Consider the following 24,422-nt stretch of genomic DNA (forward strand, 5'->3'; position numbering starts at 1 on the left):
GATTTGCACGATAATTACTAACCTAAATGTAATGCTATTTGGTATGGTTGGAAAGCATTTTTTCAGAGCTTTCCAACGACGTATCACACATGGGGGGTCACTATTTAAGATTTAAAAGTTGGGGTGGCTGGGGCGCAGGGGGTTGGAGGGGGTGCGTCGCCAACTATGTCATTGTGATTCCCCCACCGAATTACCGAAACGGATTTTGATTTTTTTAAATATCTCGTTTATTTACTAAGATATGGGGGGTGGTAAGTTTTCAAATTGTCACTCTGTACATACATTCACAGAGAAATTGAATTAAATGTAGAAAATGTTATAAACCGATTTGCAAATACAGAAAGAAAACTCGATTTTGTTGTTTAAAAATTTTTTGGTTTGATCTTCTTTTTTTAGTTAATTAAGAATTAGGTCATTATATTTTAATATGATATAAGTACATTATATTCGTATATTATGTCAAAAATGTTCTATTCTTATATCCTCCCTAGACCAAATCCTAAATCCGCCACTGGGGTAGCGAAATTTTCGTAAGGACTTACCGGCAAACTGCGAAATCCGGCATTTTGCAAAATGCTTAGGCATTTCGCGAAATGACGAATGCAACAGGCAAAGTAAGAAACGGAGCTGCACTGCAGTTCGCACTTTGCCTGCCTCTCTTTAGGGATTTCGCGATGAGAAAAGTAGGAAATGAATATTTACTCAAAAATCATAACGAGTTCGAAATGCGGGAAGTTATTGTTGGCGCATCTTGCGTGCGCGTTTTGTTGCTGCCTTGAAAGAGTGGGAAGGGAAAGGTTGACGTGCTATAAATAAAATGGTCGAACTGAAATTAATGAATGTCTTAGATTTTAAAATTCAATTAATAGTCCTGGGATACCTGAAATTCATCTTAAAACGTGCGATGTTATTATAAAAAGTATTAATTAAATTTGCCGAAAATAATGTAATCAGGCCTTATACCAGATTGTAACCCCGCCACTGGTTACTAATTTGCATAATTCCTCATCGTTCATAATTTATGTAGGCGAAAATAGGAAATAGTTTAATAGTATTAACGTCACAATTGTATTAAAACATGTTTTTGTTACAGTTGAAGGAAGGAATTCCGGAATCGTAAAGGTAAGCCCTTTTTATGTATGCTTGCATGAATATAAATCATAGTTGGGTTTAATGAGGTTGTAAAAGGAGGTGATGTAATTGTGGCTGTTCACAAGCGAAATAAAATGTTAGTTTATCTGTTGTAAAACATGTACGAAAATATCAATTAAAATTAAGAGAAACTTCAGAGTTAGCGAAGAGCGTGGCGTGTCGTAGTTTACTATTGAATTCTCAGTGTAGTACTGAGGCACTTAGGGGCCTGGCGCCTGGGCTGGTAGCTATCGAACGTCGCGTGGTAGAGAGTCGATCGGCATTGGACGGAGCCGCACCTGCTCCGATTGGCATCGTCATGGAGGGGCGCCATTACCGCTCTAGTAGTACCGCGGATAAGGCATAGAGGGCTATATACTGAACATACATGGGTCATAAAGGATTCGAAGAAGTATTGGAGAAGAGCGTGTAAGAAATTCGCTGCTATAGGGTTAAACGACATTGTCAAATTGCTTTTAAGTGTGCGGTCGTAAAGCGAGTGCGGTGTTAAAACTATGGACTATGACAACCAGTGCGCGGTGCAGTGAACGGAACATTGCCCACCAGCATGAGTTCCAAATTTATTATTGATAGTATGCTCCCTAAGTATCATCAGCAATTCCATCATCAACAATTATTTCAAAGTCCTACTACGTCTAGTATCGAAGCTAGTCTCGCTTCCGTTGTTAATTATAGTTCTTCCGGCTCTCCTAGTGGCTCTTCACCGCAACATTCCAGTAGTAGTGCATCTTCTACGTCACCCGCTTCAAGAATGTATCCCTATGTGTCCGCAGCAACGGCCGCAGCACATCACCACCATCAACAACAGGCGGTTGCAGCGGCCGCCTTCGGGGCCGCCGCCGCCTCGGGTACGATGGTTCCTGGCGCTTTTACATCGAGCAGCACGGCTGCACTAGCCGCCGCCGCAGCCGTGGATGCCGCAAATGACAAATCGTGCAGGTACACGGCCGGTTTAACTAGTAATGTAGCCCCTACAGATTCAATGGTTAATTACACATTGGGTCATCATCATCAAAACGGGGCCGCGGTGTCGGCTGCAAGTTCCGTAAGTGCAGCGTCGGCATCGATGGCCGTTGCCGCCCAATTTTATCATCAAGCAGCGAGCGCCGTTGTGGACCCGCTCAATTCATGTTCACAACCTACCGCACCCGGCGGTCAGCCACTTCCAGATATACCTCGGTACCCGTGGATGTCGATTACGGGTGAGTAAAATAATCGTTTATTTAGCAAACGTAAACTGACCGGATGGTTAATGAAACCGATGCGTCGGCGGCGGGCGGCGCGCGCTTGTCGTATACCGACGGCTCATTCACATCTCGGTCAAGTCCACCAAATTACTCTCGAACAAATGTTTTGTTTATTTGCTATTATCATGTACATCATAACATTACACAATAGGTTTTACTATAAACGCAATTCTCTGACTTTTGTGTTCTAAAATTCCAATAAAACACACATTTAATGGCCACTTAGCGGGCAATAACAATAAAGTTAAGTCATAAAATGTACTCTCAATGCATATAACAACGTCGATTTCAATGCCCATTGCGCTATACATTTCAATCGTTTTCTGCCGTCTTAAGTTGGATTTTTTATGCCTGCGTAATTATTTAAATCGGTTTCAGGTACGGCGAAGCTAATCAATGGTTAGTCATGTCAATTGCGGAATCACCAATTCGTTTGTTTGTTTTTAAAACAATAGCGAATCGATAATTTTCCAACGACATGCATACATAATGACTACAAATGGGCAATAAAATTAGAAACCACCTCGTCCAAATATCTTGGATTAATTAGCATTAAACATCAACTGTAATTTAACTTTCATGGTGTTTAATCTCATTTTTATATACATTATGCATGTAGATCACTATCCATACTCGCCGGTAACCACCATGGCGACAATATACTACCTATTCACAATTCTCCCCCTTTAATTTATGATGGTAAATAAAAATAAATTCTCCCCCATTTTTGTGACATGAAACATGCAAATCCCATTTCGAAAATTTTACGTGATTAAAGTGGCACATGCGCGTACTTGTCACTTACCTGGATAGGTAGTAGCACTTAAGTTCAATACATCTGACTGTTTGTACTATTGCTTTAATGGCCAAATAGGTACAATTAGTTTTTAATTTGTTCTGAAATAGAACATTTTGCATTTTTGACAAGGTGCTAAAAAGCAGGTGTCGTCACTTGGTGACTTGTTCAGCTTTTGTTTTTCCTTGCCAAGGTTGTCTGTGAAATACAGTGACCTTTAGTCAGGTATTTTGTAGCCCCTGTTTTGGATATTTCTATAGAAACAGTGTTCATCTACTGATTTTCTATTACTGAGGTTTATTTGTGCCAGAAAAGGCTTTGTAAATGGTACCATATTTATTATGGTAGTAGGCGATGAAACAATTGCCATAGTAGTAATTATAATTAATTTTTTTTACATATAATGTAATGTTATTTACAAATTTTAATTGTTTTGGTGTAGTTGCGGTAGTACAGGTGCTAAACCATTACTGAAATAGGAAATATATTCAGGCTGATATAGTATTTCACAATTTCGCACATATTCGTCACATTAAATTCGCAGCTGATGTTAATGCATTCATCTGCATTGAACCCTTTCGCTTGAGAGCGAGAACTGGCCTAATCGCATTTAGGTAGGTATTTTATTAGGGAGCTTCTGTAATTCATTTTAATAGTTATACACGTTATTATCGGAATACCTATTTAAAAAAAAAATGGGTTCAAAGTGGGGGCGGTGCAAAATATTCGTCACCTTTGATTATAGGTGAGGAACTCGGTGAGGAATTACTCATACTATCGATTATTTATTCATGCTGCCGTTTCCCAAAGTTTTTTAGACTTAAAATATTTTAAATATGGAGCAGCTCCCGATTATATCGGAAGTGGATTTCTTATTTCCAATTTTCCAATGAATTTTAAGGAATCCGGAGTGGGACCCTCGCTCTTGAAACTGATTCCCGCGTAAACTCACAACGTTATTATTATGTAAACTAGTATTATTGTATGCAAACTGCATGTAAGCTAGTGTAAGAAGTAAGAAAGTTGATATCAGTTGTAAATAATTTAATTTTTAATATAATCTTTTTGTCACACCAATGGTGCACAAATTAAATTGTTTTCGAATGGTAGGTATATCATCTTCCTATACCTACCCATTTCTACTCATATGGCTTACCTAAACTTCGAAATGACAAAATGTACCTACTTATTTTATTTTTTTTTTATTTTTTCTATTTTAAACTTGCGCTTGTTTCAAAGATCATTTGATTTAGTACTTACTTAAAGAATATAATTTTTTACCAATATTCACCTCGACACCGTAAGGTAGAAGAGGAAGGATTATGTATGTATGTATTTCAAAAAGTAGGGTAGAAGGGGCATCGATCGTAAGTAAACATTTTTAAACCATCGATGCAACAAAGCGGATATGATTCCATTAAAACAAATTAATTTTGCACTTGTTTCAACTATCAAATTTCGGGCGAATTTCTACTTTTTGTAATTGAAATTTTTTTTTTCAATCAGAAATATGGTGTGGACCTACGGTTTATTCGAAATTGTCGGTCGCCATAATTAATCTAAAAACATTGAAACAATTGAAGTCAATAGCACAAGTTGATCCCCTTGATATGACTAGCCGACGGTTCTTGTGAACCATCTTGAATGTATAACCGTTCATTTAGTCTCCCTTAAGCAACGCATCATGTATTTGAAGGGTGAATTATAGGAAAAGTAAATACTGTTCCTTAAAAGGTCTTGTTACTCTTTAAAAAAAGAGCCACCCGATGAGATCGTTATGATAAAAGATTGTTTATGTTCGTTTAAGTGTGGTTTTGTTTTGTCTATACCTACGTTAATTAGACTAGGTATATACAAATTACAACTAAGCAGTTCCAAGCACATTTTCATAGAACTTTGTCATTTGGAGGTATCGATATATTTACGACGTATCAATAAATGAAGATTAAAAAATTCAAGTTTGTTAATTACTAAATTATTTTGAATCGTCCGTGGGAGGACTCAAAGCGACATTTAAAGTATCCTTCCTAATTAATTAAGAAATTCTATTATTTTTCTTCATCATTTTCGTTATTTGAATAAGTTACTAACGAACTACTAGTAGAACAGCAATTCCAAGTATTTTAATTTTATAATTACAACGTTTTACTTTTCTACCGTTACCATTTATCGCTTTAATCACTTCACATTCTAATTAATAACGATTGTTTTTTAATTAAAAAAAATGATTGTTATAGTTAAAGATTGTTTTCGCCGTTTAAGGCTTTTAAATGGTGTTATAACTTCAGTAAAAATTATCTTAATGTGTCAAGTTGCATTTAATGGTCTCGAGATCTATATTTGAAAAATCTTATAGTGCATGTGATTGAAATTTAAAAAAAAAGGGAGTGGATGTATAATCCCAAAGAATCGTTATTTTTCAAATAAACCAATAGCTCAAAAGGTTGTGTTTGGAAAATATGTCCTAAAAATTTGTTGTCTCCTATCCATGTTCCATAAAGACCGTCTTTACCAACTTGCGCCTTTAATTATATCCGCAACAGATTTTTTTAAAAAAATTAACAGAAATTATGATTTTGGTCTGGGTGTTTTTCAACATAAAATAACGAGTCCAAAATTATCAGGATATTGTAATTAGGTAAATTACTAGTTATACTTGTATTTTATATTGATTATCGGTTTGATATTAATATTGTTACTGTATTGCCTATATTGTTTATAATATTTATTTTTTATTATGATAATTTTTTCCGGACTATCCCAAGAATATTAGTTGAACAGTTAATATTTGCAAAAACGGTGCTTAATTTGTCTTTTTCATGTACAAAAATCTTTAAATATCAAATTTCATTTAGACTGGAATTTCTCAAATAAGCGGCTTTGCGAAAAGGTGTTCACTATCCGAAATTACTTACTACAATCACTTATAATCGGGGCATAAGTGATTGCAGAAACTCCCTTGATTTTGATGTCATTTAATTCGCGACCAGAGCAACCCTGTGACATTTATGGTGAGCTGCAGCACATTTTTTGTTGGAGTGGACACCATTTGGAATCTGTTCAAAAAATTTTAAAATGTCTGGAGTTTTTGCTCATTCTGTTTGTTCATAAAAATCTGCCTCGATTTTGAATTCAGAAGTCATTTTGTATAAAAATAAATGTTAAATCAAAAGATTTTTTAAATTTTATTTTTTATTTAAACAAACAGGCTAATTTTTTTTCAATGTTAAAGAACGTTAATCGCGCTAAAATACTATACGTAAACAAAATAGTTCCATTTCATTCTGCTTCTTTCTTATTGCAGTATTTGTTTTCTGTAGTATTTTTCTGAATTTTGCCCATGTAATAAAAACACTCGCTCTACCAAAACGAATAATGAAAATTCCTTGATCAATTGTAAAACATTTTTAACTTGAGCAACTTCTATTTGTCTACCAGTATGTATATTTGGTTACAAATTTATGTTCAGAATTAGAATTAAAAGTATAATTTAGCGTTTAGTACAGGTATCAGCTCGGGTATCAGTGTATCGGGCTTTTCATAACCATGAGGTATTGGAAAAATAAAAATCATAATTTCACCTCCGATCTTTCCAACCCCGCTAAAAATCGTTTTTCGATTTGCAAATTATTGATGTATTAAATCAATTTATTAACACTATTAAATGAGTTAATATGTATGCTAATGACAATGTTTAATTCATGGAATAGAACCCTAATTTCTCCGAGATAGAAATTTAAGGAATTCAAAAAAGAAATAAATTGTTCTCGAAATTGCTTCATCGCCATCGGGGAGATTTATTTATTAAGCAGCAGAGCAAGATTTATAGGGGAGTCGATGGTATCCGTCTGTCCGTGAACAAGATACGCTTCGAATGGAAAATGAGCCAAATCCAATTATCACCGAGGTGCTCTGCCGTTTTTTTAGATCCGCTTTAGGTTTATTATTTTTGGAGTAGGACGTCGATCAAAAGAACAATTGTATGCGTTAGTTTGGAATATTCTACAAATGAATTTCTAGGTTGATTATGCAGGGTGTTACGAAATCGCGCCCACAGAATAGGGGCATCATTCTGAGATACCTAAAACTGAAGAGAAAACCGAGGAGAAAACCCTATTACACTTTTACGATCATACAAGATACCGAGGTTGCAAAACAATTAGAAAGAAATGAAGAATTATCTTTTATTTTAACTAATAAATTATATCTGTTTAAAATGTCCACCATTTTTATTATTTTCTAGAAAGTCTTTTGTTGCAATCTCGTACCTTGAAAAGTTGAAAAGTATTTGTCGCAAATGTGTAACAGGGTTTTCTATTCAGTTTGGTCTCAGAATTAAGCCCCCATTGCCTGTGAGCGCCAATTTCGTAATTGGTCCATGCATTATTAACCATAAGCATCTCATTTGGCCATTGCAGTTTTATTATTTATCCGCTTCAATAGCAACAAAGTAAGCAACAGCGTCGACTTCAGTTTAAATACTCTGTATAGGTACCGGATGAATATAAAAGCCCACTCGGTTATATCTGAGAAAGTAATAAATATAGGGTTTTCTCATAAAATTTTCGTAAAAATGGCAAACAGAAAATGTGGGATTTTATTTTAAATTTTACACGATCACCTCTGTGGGGCGCAACCTAAACTCCAGAGCAGAAAATTGTAGATGTCATAAAACGTGACAATTTTCGGACAAACTATTATGTATAATAGGGAGAAGGGTTCCGTTACATATTTAATGATCTCATCTAACCCCCCTCCTCCACATTTCTTTACTAGAATCTAGATGGCAAAAAATGAATAGCATTTTCTTCTCGAATTTTCGAAAAACCAATTCTATTTTAAATTTGTGAAGAAATGCCCAATTAATTTAATCTAGGTAATTTTATATTCTGTCTTCGCATTTTTTTAAGATTGTTATATCCTTACTCCCTCTCACTTTCATTTGTAAAACTTTGGCACGGTAGCCTGCTCCATCGTCTGATCGATTTTATGAAACATAAATTACGAAAATATTTTTTAATAGTACTATTCCAAACTCGTGTATTTTAAATTAGCATAAATTTTGTAGGTGGCATATTACTATGTTTTTATCTCCATACTAGGTTTATATGTCTATAATTTTATGTAGAATAACTGGCAGATTAAACCTTTTAATTAAGCTAATAAATTTAGATAGTGTGGATAATTATGCTTTAACTTAGAACGAGACTATTACTTTTCACGAAACTTCTTTTTTACAAATGCATTCTGCATATTTGAAATATATTTTGGATTTGAATTTTCTCACAACGTATAACGCATTCAGGGCATTCACCATTAAGGCACACGTGATGTGACTGTACATTATTTAACCATATTAATTACATACTTTTGCGTAGGTGCCGTTTCAAAGTGACAAACATTATGCGAGACATAAGATTACATTCGAAAGGGTACACTATAAGGTACTTCCCTGATAGTTTAGAGAATCCAATCCAAAATTTGTACCTCGATTCGAAAATAATCAAAACGGCGGAACGTTTTGTACTTAAATCAATCATCATTAATAAATAAAAGTGATTATAATTATAATGGCGGCATTCCCTTCGGAGAAATACGGTAATAGTGGTAATAATAATCGGAAGAATGTAATCATAAGTTGTTATAATTACTGATGGAGATTAATAAAAAGTTGCAGATACAGTATGTAGTGAGTATTATTCGCCATAATTACAAACACAGGAGTGAAGGTTAGAGTTCAGAGGTTATCATTTTACATGTTTTAAGTTTTTTCACTGCAGTTATATGTTAATGTTCAATTGTTCTCTGAGATAAACTTAATTGCCTATACCGTTCCATTGGCTTTTTGTTTGTTTACGTTTTATCCGTATTTATATCCGATTTATAAAGATGTTAATAATATTATCGGTGACTTGACACTGCAGTTTAGTTTAACCATTAGCGTAGATTAGGGGAATCGCGATTAGGGGGAGGGGAGCGGGATTTTCACTTATAATTGCACAAGAGGTTTGTATTTTACCGAATAAATTTGGGTTGTTTAGGTAATGAAAATCTGTTGCCTAGCAATTAGACGAGAAAAACTGTCAACTAATAAAAATGCGACACACAAACAGATTTGAATTCCAACAACACAAATTTACTCGGTTTCAATACAAACTTGGAGTGTAATTCGGCAGGACAATTTAACGAACAAGAAATTCACAACATCAATCAATTATTGACAAATGTCATACTATAGCGCGTTCGCACCTCCAGATGCAGTATGGGGTCTTGTGGACTAATGTCTCTCTTACTAGTTTGCGTCATCTTCGATAAAACTATCCTTGTTTCTAACCGCATTGATGTCGAATTGACTTATGATTAAATTGAAGTATTAAAACAATACATAATCTCCTTGCGCTGTCATTGTCACGTTTGGCAACTGGCAAGCATGTACTGTATGTCAATAATAGTCATATCGGAACGGATAATGCGATAATTGGTTAGAAATTGAATAAGTGAAAAAAACACTAGTGCATTTGTCGCTGGAAAAGTTGCAGGTAACTTTTGCCGCTGTCAAGGTGACAATTGCACTGCGACTTATGCGATTTTTTGTACATAAATTAAATTGTCATCGAAAAATTGGTGATGTTCTCAAAGTAGCAGTGATCAAACATTGGCAGGAATGTTTTGTGGATGAGAGGGTGAGCAAAAATTGATAATGGGGAGAGTAGGGCTTATGACCAGAGCTACGCCACTGTGTTAAATTAAAGCATGCTTTAGTTGGTTGAAATCCCGTGCGCTGAAAAATAAAGGCAAAATAAAATATAGAAATTAGTTAATCTTTTTTTGTATTTTTATTCGGATGTCAATGTTGACGTTAATTTTCTCTTTATATTATCCTAATCGTACCGCGAATGGAAAATTAGTGTGCTACAAAACACGGAAAACGTTATACGTACTAGCGCGTATTTCGTTGTTTATCGCTTGGGAATCGCTGTTAACACTAGGCTAAACACAATTCAATTTGCTTACATAACAAACAAAAAGCTTTTAGAGAAGTCTCGAATTAGCATATCATATTTCATTAAAAGAATAAGTCGCGTCCACTTTCATTCCTTATCGCCCTTGACTAATCTTTTTTGACGTGATAACGGCTTGATATCGCTCTAGAAAATTCGCTATAGTGTATCTTCGGAAATAACATGGAACCAGGTAGTAATTGTTTTTGTTTTCAGTATCTCTTTCTGTGAATAAATTTTAGGGGAATTTATCGAAAGGAATTCCCCTCGAAAGTCCCCTTATGTGATGGTTTTGCCCGTCCGTCTGTATGTCTATTCCTTGTCTAACCCGACAAAGAAAAGAGACAGCGACCTTCGCCGTTCGACTTCTACGAGTTCAGGGAGCAGTGGTATTGAATATGAGCCGGATTAAAAGTTGTGTTTCTAAATGCGAGCTCCGTAAAAATTCCCCTGCTGAAAATTGTATGGGATTCTTCATATGTTGTTTAACGGTGTAATGGTTTTCAATAGGTCGCATTTTCCTCTTAAAACAGTTAAACAAATATCCACATTTTTGCTTTCTCCTGTTACTACATCTATTGATCTCGTAGTTAATAACAAGAAAGGTCTCGAAGCAGGTTTACTTCATATGTTTATGTAACAAGCTGTAATAATTGTGTTTACGTTTCACGAGTGTTTAATAATTGTTCTAGTAGCAATCAATGGCTGTGATTTTCTCTTTTTTGTATAAATGTAGGGCCGTCAAAAAATAATGGTTTGGTGTCAACTGTCAACAAATGTTAAAGAAACAAGCATATCCGAAAAAAATTTCATGAAAAATACAGTTTTGGATTTTAATTCATAAAAATCCACAAATTCAAAAAAATCCAGCACATAAAAAACCTCATGTAATAGCTTTTACAATGTGATTTAAGCAATACGTTTCTTGTGGCAACTGCCAGTACAGCCTATGTTACCAAAAAAAGACTATAACTGCAAGTTAAGTAGGTATAAACAAATTCACAGATTTCGCAATCCATGCAACTGTCGGACACATTGGAAATGGCAACCGTATAACGCCATAATGTAAAACACAAATAATTCTTATTCAATCGGGTCACTTGCTGCATTCGCTCGTGTCTCAAACCTCACCCTTCTGAAAATAATAAGCGCCGTAACATTCTGCGAGAATTTTACATTGGAATTAACAAAACAATTCTATAAGTAAGTACCGTATCAACAGTATTCGCGGCTGAAGGAGTACAGTACTAGTACAGTCGTCACTTAATGCGACTCCGTTGTCTTTTCTGCTTGAACGAAACTCGTAACTGTATACTCATATACGAAAATATAAACATTTCCAAGGTTAAAAATTAAATAGTAAAGATGCACACTCTTAAATAACCTTCAATCATTATATGAAAGAAAGTAGTGAATAGGCGATAAAACATACTTTAGGAAACATAGAGGCTTTTTGAGGGCTAATACTTGTGTTTTGTTACAATGTACATGATATTGCCAGTGGGAAAAAAACTAACAAAAATATTTTGGTGTGTTACAGATTGGATGAGCCCATTTGACCGAGTGGTATGCGGTGAGTACAATGGTATTGTAAAATTTTTCTTTATTTTTCCTTAATTTTAAGCAAACTGTATTGAGTGAGCGCATACGTTTTTAATTTTGTTCACATTCAGTATAGTACTAATTTTAAGAACTCTTTAATTAATTTCCACGTTTATACCAAGATATTTATTTCGATCAATAAATCATTTTAAATGTTTTAACGATCGGAAATAATTGAGTTTGGTATTATAATTTTTACCCGGGTGGTATTCTAAATGGTAGTTAGGAATATTTTGTTAGTATCGGAGTGGAATAAAGGCAATCGGTTGTATAAATTATGAGCCATGAATGTCATAAATTACAAAGATTGCTAACGGTAATAAAAAATATTTATTGCCAAGTCCCACTTTATTTCTTGCTAGAAATCGAATTGTCTCTAATTATAGAAAAATGGAAAATCCGAAAAACATTCGTCTACTGGAATGTTATCAGTCGTTTGAAATATTTTCCCTTTTTGGGTATAGAAAACAAAATTTGAATATATTAGTGACTTTCGGTAACCTTCATTAACCGCTATTTCAACGTGTTTTGAATTAAATCTATTTTTTATTTGTTGGATTAGTCAAGGATAAAAAATTAATTGGTGGTAAACATCTTTGTATTTCACTGTTATCCAAAGAATCGAAGTCAAGTTCTTAGCAATACAAAATACCATGACTGTATGGATTGCAAGGTGCAGCAAGTCCACCAATTACTAATTTACCCTATATAATGTATAATTTTTACTTTAACAAGTACAATATACAAGTGGATGTCGATGAACACTGTTTTAAAAGGGAATTTATCTTGACATTTTTGCAGTATGGTAATTTACTGTTAATTTCTAATTAAAATTTGACACTACATATTTAGAATGGTAAAAATAAAATTGCACTACGCGTCATATATTAGGCTAAAATTATGCTAAAAAAGCTGTAAACATGCATAAACTCATTACTTGTGTGCTGCAACTGCTTGGGAACTGGGAACGTGCTGATGGCATGTAATAAGCTGTGAAATGTCATTAGCGATTCATAAAGTAAGTTTCAGTATTCGTAAAATGATCTAATAGTTACGTAAATTCAAGTGGCACATCTTTTGGTGGTGCTATGGCGTCCACTGCCATGTTTATACTCCTTATAAATTTTCTGTTAAATGCAGAGATCAGCCAAAAAAATGATCTATAAACATTTCCTCGAACATTTCATATCAATATCATTTTTAAGTTATCAAGACTCCACCTTCATGGCTATCATGTCCTTTCTTTGAGACAGAAAATGAGAAAATTATAACGTTATCCTGTAATTATTTTTGTCAGTATATTAACAGTTGGGGTTAGCATTTCCATTCATTTCATTGGTGGCTATTTGGTTAAACGTTTTAATAACGAAAAGATAAATAAACAAGCATCTGTTTTTTGTTACATGCGAATCGGTCGCGTGTTATTATTATTTGTTACTAACCACTAAGTGGTGAATCGTAGAGTAATTGTACCAGTACAGAGCTTGTATATCTAAGGAGGTTTTCATAATTATGTAAATGGAGCGATAATTTTTAAGAAATTCTCGATTTAAATCAACCGCCGACGAATGGAGTGTTCGACTGTAATATGCTTCATTAATGCCCCATTTGATATATAGGGTGTATAAGAAAACATGGAGAATATAGTCGTAGTATAGAAAACCAACCTCCTCTAACCCGCTAACTCGTAAAATGGCCCTAATTAGTTTTTTTGAAAATTCCCACTGTAATTCTTGATTGATCGAAGAACAGAAATTATCGGAATTTCTTGAAATTTACTGTATCCACACTTTATATAGTCGTAATCCGTATCTCCTAGCTAGCGTACTTGTGCATGCGCAGATCGATTATAGGAATATCGCAATATTTATAGTGTGTTTCTAGGAATTTGTAGTACAGCTATTTTATATGCAATGGTACCTACTACGAGATCAGAAATGTTTCGCAACTTCTTTTAGAGTACGTAGATAAGTAGATTGGTGTGATTCTGGAACTTTGCTTACAAAATGAAAAATGATTATCATAAAAACCTAGGATTCGTTCTATATTAGTATTAGAAAAGGGAAGAGAAGAAGAATCGCACATTTTATGGATTATCGGGGCGTAGGGGAGCGTTTTGCAGCTTTGGTATATTTAAAAGTGCTTGTTTTGCTCTCTATTTTTTTTGCAGAGCTAACGCCCTGTTCACATTTGAGTGCGATGCTCTAACTTGGAATAAATTCAGTCTCGAATTCAGTAAATTAACGGAAGGTTTTTTTTCGGGAATATGCGCGTACACGTCGGGCTGTGTTTGATGTAATACAATGTTATACAGCGTGTCCCAAATTTGAAATATGATGTCATCGACTGTTTTTTTAAATAGCAACCCTAATTTTTGTATGACTATTGTTAATGAGTATTTCAAGTTGCATATGTGTGCCAATTTTTATTTCTAGTCATTTGATATGTAACAAACATGATTTAAAACGAAAAATTAATTCAATTTCATAGTAGTACCTTTTTGCATTCCACTGTTAAATATTTTCTACATGATAAAAAATAAAAATTTGGTGTAACTTGATATACCTACATAGGCTTTAGGGATAGTCATAAAACTGTTGCCATTTAAAAAATAGTCGATGGCGTTATATCCCAAATTTGGGACAATTTGATACAATATCTAATTATACATAACAGATTTTTGAAAATCTAAAATAAAATTGAATAACAAATATGTAGGTATATGTATAGTCCAGTCAAATTAGGTCTAAAAGTAGTATAAACTGGATGTTGTCATTTCACTGAACGAAATCAAGCGTATTCTATGTAAAAAATCCGCTGAATCGGGAAATCATAGTCCCCCTGCCCGGAAACGCCCGGAACATAATGTTATAGACAAAAACGGAGGAACATTTCACTTCAAATATCTTGTTAAACTATTGCTCTGAGGAAAGAACTGAATAGAAATGAAGTTGTGTAGAATAAAATTTTCTATAAGATACAGTTCGTCTGGAAAATTACTTTGTTATTACTAAGTAAAATTCATTCGATATTTTTGAAAACCCTTAAACAATCTTGTGCCGATGATTCTTGCAAATCGACGGACTGCGCAATTTTTTTTTCAAAATTCGAAGAATTTTCTCAGTTATCAAGTGGAATAATTCCCGAAGTATAACAAAAAAATATAACTCTATACTATAATAGGCGAATGGAAAGCTCTCGGAAAGACCTACATTTAAAAAAATACATCCAAGTTCGATTAATAGTTCACGAGAAATCAGGTTTTCACTTTGAAGCCAGTTTTCGAAACAATCAAAAATGATTTTACGTGTGAAGAGATCTCCTCGTTTTGCATTAGAGCATAAACCGCGGGCAGCAATAAAAACGACTCGGCACATGAGTCGAAGGAGGGTACGCGAGCTGTTAGATGACGATTCTCGTAAAATCTCGCGTAAAATACATAAGTGTGAACGAGTTGTTTGAATTGAAGCATCTATCGAGGCGGCACCACCTCGGCGAAAACCGAGTAACTAGTGTTTTTACGCTTACACTTGATGAGGCCAGCTTCGAAGGAACGCGCCAAACGTTCTAACTTACGCCGAAATAATACGCACTACTTTGAATCACCTACGTCCTTGTTATCAGCACCAGATGTGCATTTTCTTTGAAATTAATTAACTTTCACCTTCAAATTCAAATACAATCATAAATTAAAATATTGTCATATACAAGATGGTCCAGTCATAATGTTTGGTGATGACATGACGTTATTTTCAAAATATATTATATTTTTTAAATATTTAAATAATTCAATGTAATATGATCATTCTTCAAACGAACAAAACGCGTTGTAGTCGCTTCTAAACTGACCATAACGTGTGGTCAATGACCATAAAGGGTACCGCTCACTAGAGTGCAGCGCAAAGCGCAGCGGAACGGATTTTATTTAAAACATAGGGCGCGTTCACCAGACGAAGCGCTTCATGAGCGGTACCTAAGGATGGGAATACTCTAGCAAAATTTCTTGCGCGAGTTGCTGTCTTATAGCACTGTTGAGTTGTAGATACCACTGTAAGTCGGACGTACGGTGATATTTACACTTCGACAGTGCTATTAGACAGCAACTCTCGCGAGAAATCTTGCAAGAGTATTCCCGCCTTTAGGTAGCGCTCATGAAGCGCTTCGTCTGGAGAACGAGCCCATAGTTTTAAATGAGAGTGCGCACACTTGTCGGAAGAGCACCCGATCGGCAGCGCAACGAAGCGGTCTTTTTTTGCTTCTTTGCAGCGCGGAGATTCGTCTTTTTCGCTCACATTGATTTAAATAAGTAAACAGATGGCAGAGTGTTGCTCCGCGTCGCTTCTGAGCAGCGCGCTTTGTGTGTGTAGAGGCACGGAAATGAGCCCCGCTGCACCACCGTGCGATTTGCGTCGCTTCGCTCTAGTGAGCGGCACCCTTAACACGTAAAAACATTTTTGTGAAAGCGTTTCGAAATTGACAAATTTTGATGTTGATTAGAATTTCGAAATGACACTCTTTTAGGCACTAGTGCCTAAATGTGAAAGTTTTCGGCACTAGTGCCTACAAATAAAAATTAAACATAAAAATCAATGAAAATATCTATTTATTATAAATACTAAATGTGCACTTATGTAAACTTTTGAACTGAATGCAATAAGGTGTATAAATTTACTAATCAGTCCAATTCTGTAACTTAAAATATCTTTAGCAACTTATTAAAAAACTTAGTCACTAGACGTGTTGTCTTTGGCTTTGCCTCGTTGGACAATTTTCACGTCGCGTGCCTAAAAGACACTCATTTCGCAACTTATTGTATAAATAGCTATTAATTTCGGTGTTTGGTCATGTACCTGCGACCATAATGCGTTGTGTACGTTATTTTCGCTCATTGAGCTTTTTCGATATTTGTGCGTTATAGGTATATGTTTAACAAAAATTGCAGCTACCCTCTTTGTAAAATTGTACATTTGTACACCGCCGTGGTGCTACCATTTTTCATCCCATGGCAAAACTTGATTAGCTTTACAAATTTAATTTCTGCAGTTGACAAATCGACTTATTATTAGGCAATTGTTTGTTGTAAGATTGATATACATAATTTCCCATTATTCTAATAACAGTTCGAACGCTAAATTCAGAAAAATCAATAAACAAAAAGATGAAACGTTGTCCTAGTACATTGTTCATTTCTGTAGTGTACATTAATGAATGTGCTGCACTAAAGGGGAATGACTGCCATGTTGGCATGCAGACATTCGGCACCATGCCACCACATCGCCATCGAAAATGCATCGTTTGTTCATTTGTTGTGTTTCACAGAACGTGACTGACCTTGTATGCAGCTTAATATATTGGTAGGCACAGATATTGTAACTAGTTACGTGAAAGTTTTAAAATAATACGAGACATTATGACAAGCAACAAATTTATTCGGTTCTTATATTTCAAAGAAACGTCGCGAGATTTAGATTGGAGATTAAGACTCGCCAAAATTTGAGTTACGCTTATTTGTTTTAGTCCGTTGGACCTGGACCATCTTCCATCCATTTACAATGTATCTTGGAAACACTTTTCGTAAAATCTAGATAAAAAGCAGCTTTCAACCGCTTAAAGTATATAAATAAATGCCGTCGTAGGAGGTGTTATTTATTACAATGCATTATATCTTTTAGGAATTCAAACTGTGGATTGCAACATGCGAATCACGTTTATCCAGAAATTCTACCGCCTCGAAATATATAGACCAATTACAGTTTAAATTGGCAGAATGCAAGTGATTGCATAGAAACTGGTGCCTCTGCCACCTAAACGACCTTAAAAACGTTTAATTTATTGCATTCAAGAGCAGACAAAAAAAAATAATGCAGCTGTACGTGGTTTGGTGAGTGATTTAAGAAAAGCGAAATTAATGCCAATGTATCGTGTATCGTCCTTGAACCCATTAAACTGTCTCGTATACTAGGCTCTTGATACGAAACTCATTTTTTAACTGTTTTATTGTTATCAGTACCATCAAATATTACACATAACCGACCTCTATTACACTTAATTGACTGTTTTGATATGAACGTGTAAGATACAGCAAATAAAACACTTAGATGTGATTTTTATTTGGTTAACAGCCAATTTTATATTCAAAACAACTAGTTTTTCTTAACCTTGCATATCTATTACGATAACGAGGCATTATTTCCTTTCCTTTTATCGAGCTGTGGATTTTAAATAATTTAGCATAATTTTATGGCACTGAGTGACTGTCAGAGTTTGCCATCGGTGGATTAGATGTTTGTGGTAAATGGGCAATCAAGTAATCAAAGCAATACGTATGGTCACAAATATTGTTTATGATGATGCTTATTGAGACAATCATTTTATCAGATTTCTGATTTCAATTAGATTTACTGTTGACACCGTTGAGTGAAGGATCTAGGTAGAGAGGCAATGCTTATGTTAAAAGCATAGTGAACGTGGGGTTTGAGATATAGGCGGCCAAGAGTGATCTCAGATCCCGACGGCAACAACCAAGTCGGCGATCCAGATCCGGATTGCATTATTTTATTTTCATATTTTCGCTACCACAATATTAACCTTACAATTACATTATCGCTTTATTAAATTTGCGCACAGCAGCGTTGAGCCAAAGCGAGGGCAACAGGCGAAATATACGGTTACGGTAGGTCCGTATCAGAGGCTGCATGTGGCCCTTGTAAAATTAATTTGTGATCGATGATCGAAACAGTATGTTTACGGTGACCGAAACATATTATTTAAAAGTATTATAATGCACATTTTATATCTAGGTATATTCTATATAAAACAAGCGGCCGCATCAAAAGCAAGCCTTTAATCATGATAGCAGAATAGCTAGATAAAGTTACCAGCAGATTCGCCAATTAAACAAGTTGTCTTTGACCTTCCCGGTTATGATAAAGGAAACACATAAAATAAATGATAATATACATAGTCACAGGTACCTATCATTATAAAATTCAGTAGGTACTGTCTTTTTTTCAAATTGTCACGTTAATTGCGAGAGAGTACCTATACCTAGTAGCGTTATCGGTTTAAAATAAGTCGGTAGTGCCCTAAAATTGTAGGATGAGTGTTGCAAATCATATTTGCGTTTATGCAAATTGCTACATCAGCAATAAACATAGTGATGGGATAAGTTTCTTTAAATTTCTAAATAATACCTACTTTACACGCACAATCGCAAAATACATAAACATAAATGATATACTTTTCGTTGTGATTAGGTAGGTATACTTTTTTGAATTTCGTCCGTACGTACCTGCTGCTTTTAGAACTGCTCTTAATTAGGTATCTGATCCAATAATTATGATAAGGGACTGATATTTTGCAGGCATGAAAATAGAATGACTCATTTTGTTTACGTGTGTTACAACGGTTTTCGATAGTTGCAATTGGAGTTACGCTAAAGACTGATTTCGTTGGAGAGGGCGGCTGGGCGAAAATACTTAATACTTGTAAATTGTAAAGAAGGAAAGCGACGTCGAAATTGTCGGTGGCGTTTAGCTATCGGTGTTGCAAAACGTGGACTCGGAGGAGCAGAGACGCGATGTGCAATAGAGAAGGGACTACCTTAGTAAAAGATCGGAAAGGATGACCGCTTTTCATATAGGCAGGCATTACCACTCTACCTAGATCCTTCACTCAACGGTTGACACATTGGTGTGTCATTTCTCATATGCAACAAGGCTGCGTAGAAGTGGTTTTCAGGAAAATTGTTTTTAACGTGGTACTACTTTGTGCCGCTTTGTGAGAGAATAGGTACATTGAGAAGCCCGAGTCCCATCCCATTGTAACAAATAACAATCAGACGATACCAACTGTACTGGGAATTAGCGTCCGATTTCATCATTATGTACTAAAAACAACTGAAAATTCAAAATTATTGTTTTTGCGCTTTGCAAACTCTCCAGAGAGAATCTTGATGTAGCACCACCAAAAGAAATGGAGTGGAGCGTCAGTAAACAGTAGGTATAACGAATTGGTGGATTACGTATTCAATTCTTCTATTTGATATTTCGAAAATGGTTTGATATTATCATTCTTCGTCCTCCAAATGATCGGTTTAAGCATTTTAGATTTATACTTAGTACCTCTGATTTAGTTTTCCACAGTGCATTTTATTTCAATTCTATTCCAAATGGGAGGCCAAATGTTATTGTTAGTGCATCGAATACCGCTCAAGAAATCAAAGCGATCAATTCTTTTTGTTTTTACTAGAAGTAGAGGTTGTATAGATAATCAGAATCACGTTAGTGATATTTACTATGTCATAATGGCTAGTATACCATACTTAATCATTTGGTATTTGTTGTTGCATGATTATTGATTACGTTTGTTGGTTGATTGTTACAAATTATTAAAAATGTAAATGCAGGTGTCAAGGTAGACTGACCATTTTCGAAATCTCTTTGTTGGAACCATTTGTTCATTGTTTGTTTATTGGTGTCTTTTTTCTCATTTGTGATAGCCTTTTATCTGAATATTGAACCATTTCATGTGATCGCATCTACAAAATAAACAATGTTTTGAATTAATATTAACTAATACCAATACCAATAAAGATGCGTTACCCTGTATATTTGTGTACACTGGGCATGCTGGTAGAATATTCTAGAGATTTGGGCTGTGAAAAATTATCGATAAATCAATGAGAAAGATACTTTCTGTGTTTCTCATGATTGCCCACATAAAATTTTGTTTTTTTTTTTAATTTTCCAAGTTCAGTACCACCAGAAAAAGTTGATTTTCTTCAGTAATTGCAATATCTGAATATATCCATTGGATGTCCTCGGATATCCATGAACATCCTTGAATCTGTACGGTCATCCTTGGATAAATGTTCGATGTGATACACTACAGGAATCATTAGTCATCTTGGGTAGTGTTCGAATGGTTTCATTAGCTTTATCGTTACCACCTGAGTAGTTTCCCCCCACAATTATCTTTCTTTTAGTTTTCTATAGTTTTCAACTATATCAATGAGGAAATCTAATAACTAACGTGGCACGATCTTAGTTTTGTTTAGTGTTGCCCGTATGGGAAGAATTGTTCACTAAATTATAGCTATATCTTAATAGCTTAATATAAACATCTAACAATTTAAATATAATTAACAATTCATAAAAGTATTTGTTTTTCCTTGAAATCGTTTTTACGACTATAATAATTAACAATTGTTACATAAACATTGGTAAACAAAATAAATTTTCAACCTTACGGAGAAAAAAGTGCAGAAAGGTTTATTTCTCGTCTTTTCAATTGTACATATAGCTTGTTTCTTAGCGCTATAAGTTAAAAGTTTTCGTCATAAGGCGAGTAACTTGGGCATTTTCCATGAATTGATCAGTAGTTCCCAAAAAGCCATAGATATGTGCGCTATGTTTTTCCTTACTAGCGGCATATATGGTTAAAATTTCAAAGAAATATCTACATAAATAATTAAGTTGGCACTGACTGTGCATGCGCATATCTAATGTTTGCCATATCAGATATGTTTGCCTTTAACAGAAGCATCTGTGATTAGAATTTCATAAAGATATCTCGATAAATAAGTTGATATTGCGCATCCTGCGCATGCGCACATTAATATGATATTTACAATATGCGATACGTTTACTTTCACTAAAACTAAAAGCATCTTTGGTTAAAATTTCAAAGATATCCCTCCATAAATACGAAAGTGGTCATTGCGCAATCTGCGCATACGCACATCTGACTTTTACTATATGCGATATGTTCCCCTTTACTAGAAGTATCTGTGGTTAAAATTTAAACAAAATATATTAATAAGGTTTAGCGCACACAGGTGTTAATTTTTTCAATTGTATTATCAAACAGTTGTGTACAGTTTACAAAAAAAATAGTAGATATGCAAATTGCCTATTTTCACTTAGTACCTTTGTGCGCTAGACCAACGAAATAAGAAAGTTTACATTGCGCAGCGCCAAGATTTTCCTTGCCTCAGGTGCCAGAGCTATACGCTACCGAATGCAAAAAAAACGAACTAAGTATCTTGGAAACTGTAGGAGTAGTTAAGGCCTCGGCTGGACGGACGGACTGAGAACTCAAAAAAGGCAAAAAAAATAAATAAATAAATAAAGTGGCTGCAATACACCCAACTTCTGTGGAAAATGCCCTAAAATTGACAGCGAGTGGGGGACTAGAACCTCACCAATCGCACCGATCAATATATTACACGGGTGTTATTTTCTCCACAACTGTATTTAATCACACAATCAACTCACTGGGTACTAACTTCTTAATGCGAACTGTCAAATTAATTAATCACTCTAGGATAGTGCTGGTTGACGTAGTGATGTAACCATCACAAATAGAGGTTTGATTTTTTGAAATCACTTTCTGCAGTAGGAATCCCCCGTTCGCAAATTTCCGTTCCCTATACAAGATGGTAATCGGTGGCACAAACTCGTATAGGATATGGAAGTAGTGAATGTATTTACATATGCTATCCGATTTCATGATCGTGATCAATTATGTGTAATGTGAACATTGCACTATCCTCATTTGCATTTTCAAAACATTGGGACCAAGTAATAAAGGGCATTTTGGATAGAGACAAAAAATAATGAAAAGTATGAAATATTTTACGATTTTTTTGGATCTTGGTAATTCCGTCGGACAATCCAGTTTGATTTTGTAACTTTTGAATAATCTTTGATCCAGTTAACTGTATCTACTTCGCAAAATTCGGATCTAAATTTTGTTCGCAGTTCTACATTTTTCTTTGCGTCCTCTTCACTTCACTTCTTTTATAACTTGACACTGTTTATCAAATATGCTATATTCCGCTAGCAAATCACGAAATCGGATAGGATATGTAAAAACATTCCCTGCTTCCATATCCTATACGAGTTCGTGCAACCGATCACCATCTTGTATAGGGAACGGAAATTTGCCCCCCGTCCACTACTACGTTCAGCAGAGAGGTCAAATCCGAATCTGATTATATAAAAAAATTTCTTATTTTTCACTGGTAAATACGCCCTTAAAATGTTTGCACTCAATTTTGAATCACCCTGTATATCTCGTGTCACTTTTGATATGAATATTCATAATGTAAGTTATTTTGGCATTTTCAACGTTTTTTTTCGAAAATACAGAAAACTGCATTACATAATGTTTTAGATAAGCTGTTTTTTTGATTATATTATGTCTGTGATCCATCAGAACTCTAAACTGCTAAAAAAAACTTCAGGAATATTGCCTTTGGCACTTGGAATATGGAAGTCTTTTAAGGGTTGCCCAGAACTTTACTTACCACGTCAACCACATATTTAAAGAAACGTATATTTATTAATAAAATTTAATCGAAATAAAAAATTTTCCAAAAATAATCTAGAATTTACAAAGTTACAACATTCTGTAAACGAGCTGGCAAGATCGCAATATCGCATTAATCATATCATATAGATCCATATTGAAAACTAGGCGATTTCTTGAAGGTGTAAACTACTAAAACGTAGAATAACTTCACGGAAAAATTACACTTTTGAAATTATTTCTTACACAAGACAATCAAGACTTGCCATTAGATAATTTGGTATATTATTACACAAATATAGATCTTTAGATTGACATTTTCTCTCCCAAATGACGGTATAGTTTTAATTTACGTACTAGGTACCCAAATCTGTAATTCTTTCATGTGAAATTAACAAACCACCCCTTCATTTCGGGCTACCCAAACGATAGTATGGAATTTTCTGGAGCTCATTGACCGATTGTTTTTTTTAGAAAAAGGTTTATTTTTTATTGTTAACAGGCCGTGTTAAACGTAATCGATCGACTTTTTACTACGACAAACCATGAGTCAGCACCCTAATGGTAATGATTTACAACTATAACATTGTAAAATCTCAAACTTAAAAATGCAATAAATGTTTACTGCATAAACAAAATCTTGTTATTGTAACGCACAGTCCACGTCTGCTAAATTTATGGGTTTCTTGTTATTCATTCCGAACTAGAAAGGTTCAATTGTGTAGTTAGTTTTTAATTTCACAGATTGTACAGATTACAAATTCCTATTGCCTACCTATGTTCTAGAAGAATATACAACGTACAAGATTCTTATTGTGTATAGATAAGTAACAAATTATACAGAATTTTTAATTACGTGGGATTTCATTGATATGGTACCTGTTCAATTATCTCATACACCTACAAATGTGGGTAGGTAATTAAGAGTGAAGTTTTTGTACACAAACAATTTAGCTCTCGTGATTTTGAGGAGCTAATTGAACATACATATAATAATATAATGTAATTCGCAATTGCTCTCTGATTTTTAGCGCATTTTTGAAAAAAAATACGCTATTATACTCGTTATACCTGGCCGGCTGGCTGTCCGGCTGAGATTTTAAATTTTCTCTAAAAGCTTTCTGTTTGCGTTTATATGTGCAGGCTCTTATCTATTTTGCTAATGAAACACTGATCTGCATTACCAAAAATGCGCTTTCATTATGCATAAGCTGATTTACAACTTGTTTCTAGATGCGTCAGGTATCTAATTTTTTGTGGTTTCGGTGTTGGCCATTTAACAAAGAAAACGATGCTTTTATTCAAACCGCA

At 34.7% G+C, this 24,422-nt stretch overlaps 1 protein-coding gene across 2 annotated transcripts in view; it reads left to right on the top strand.

The window, feature by feature from the left end:
- The first annotated feature begins 1,095 nt into the window (after positions 1 to 1,095).
- LOC116166653 (homeobox protein abdominal-A homolog) overlaps positions 1,096 to 24,422 on the top strand; it is a 71,618-nt gene continuing 48,291 nt past the window's right edge. Inside the window, exons 1-2 of one of the 2 annotated variants that reach the window (XM_031481688.1) lie at positions 1,096 to 2,354; positions 11,737 to 11,769. In XM_031481688.1, the coding sequence (XP_031337548.1) occupies positions 1,700 to 2,354; positions 11,737 to 11,769 (688 nt within the window). In that variant the 5' untranslated portion in view covers positions 1,096 to 1,699. Of the gene's footprint in view, positions 2,355 to 11,736; positions 11,782 to 24,422 lie in introns of both variants that reach the window. The other variant, XM_031481687.1, reaches the window with a different exon arrangement.

This window comes from Photinus pyralis, unplaced genomic scaffold, assembly GCF_008802855.1.
Source record: "Photinus pyralis isolate 1611_PpyrPB1 unplaced genomic scaffold, Ppyr1.3 Ppyr1.4_LG3b, whole genome shotgun sequence".
NCBI lineage: Eukaryota > Metazoa > Arthropoda > Insecta > Coleoptera > Lampyridae > Photinus > Photinus pyralis.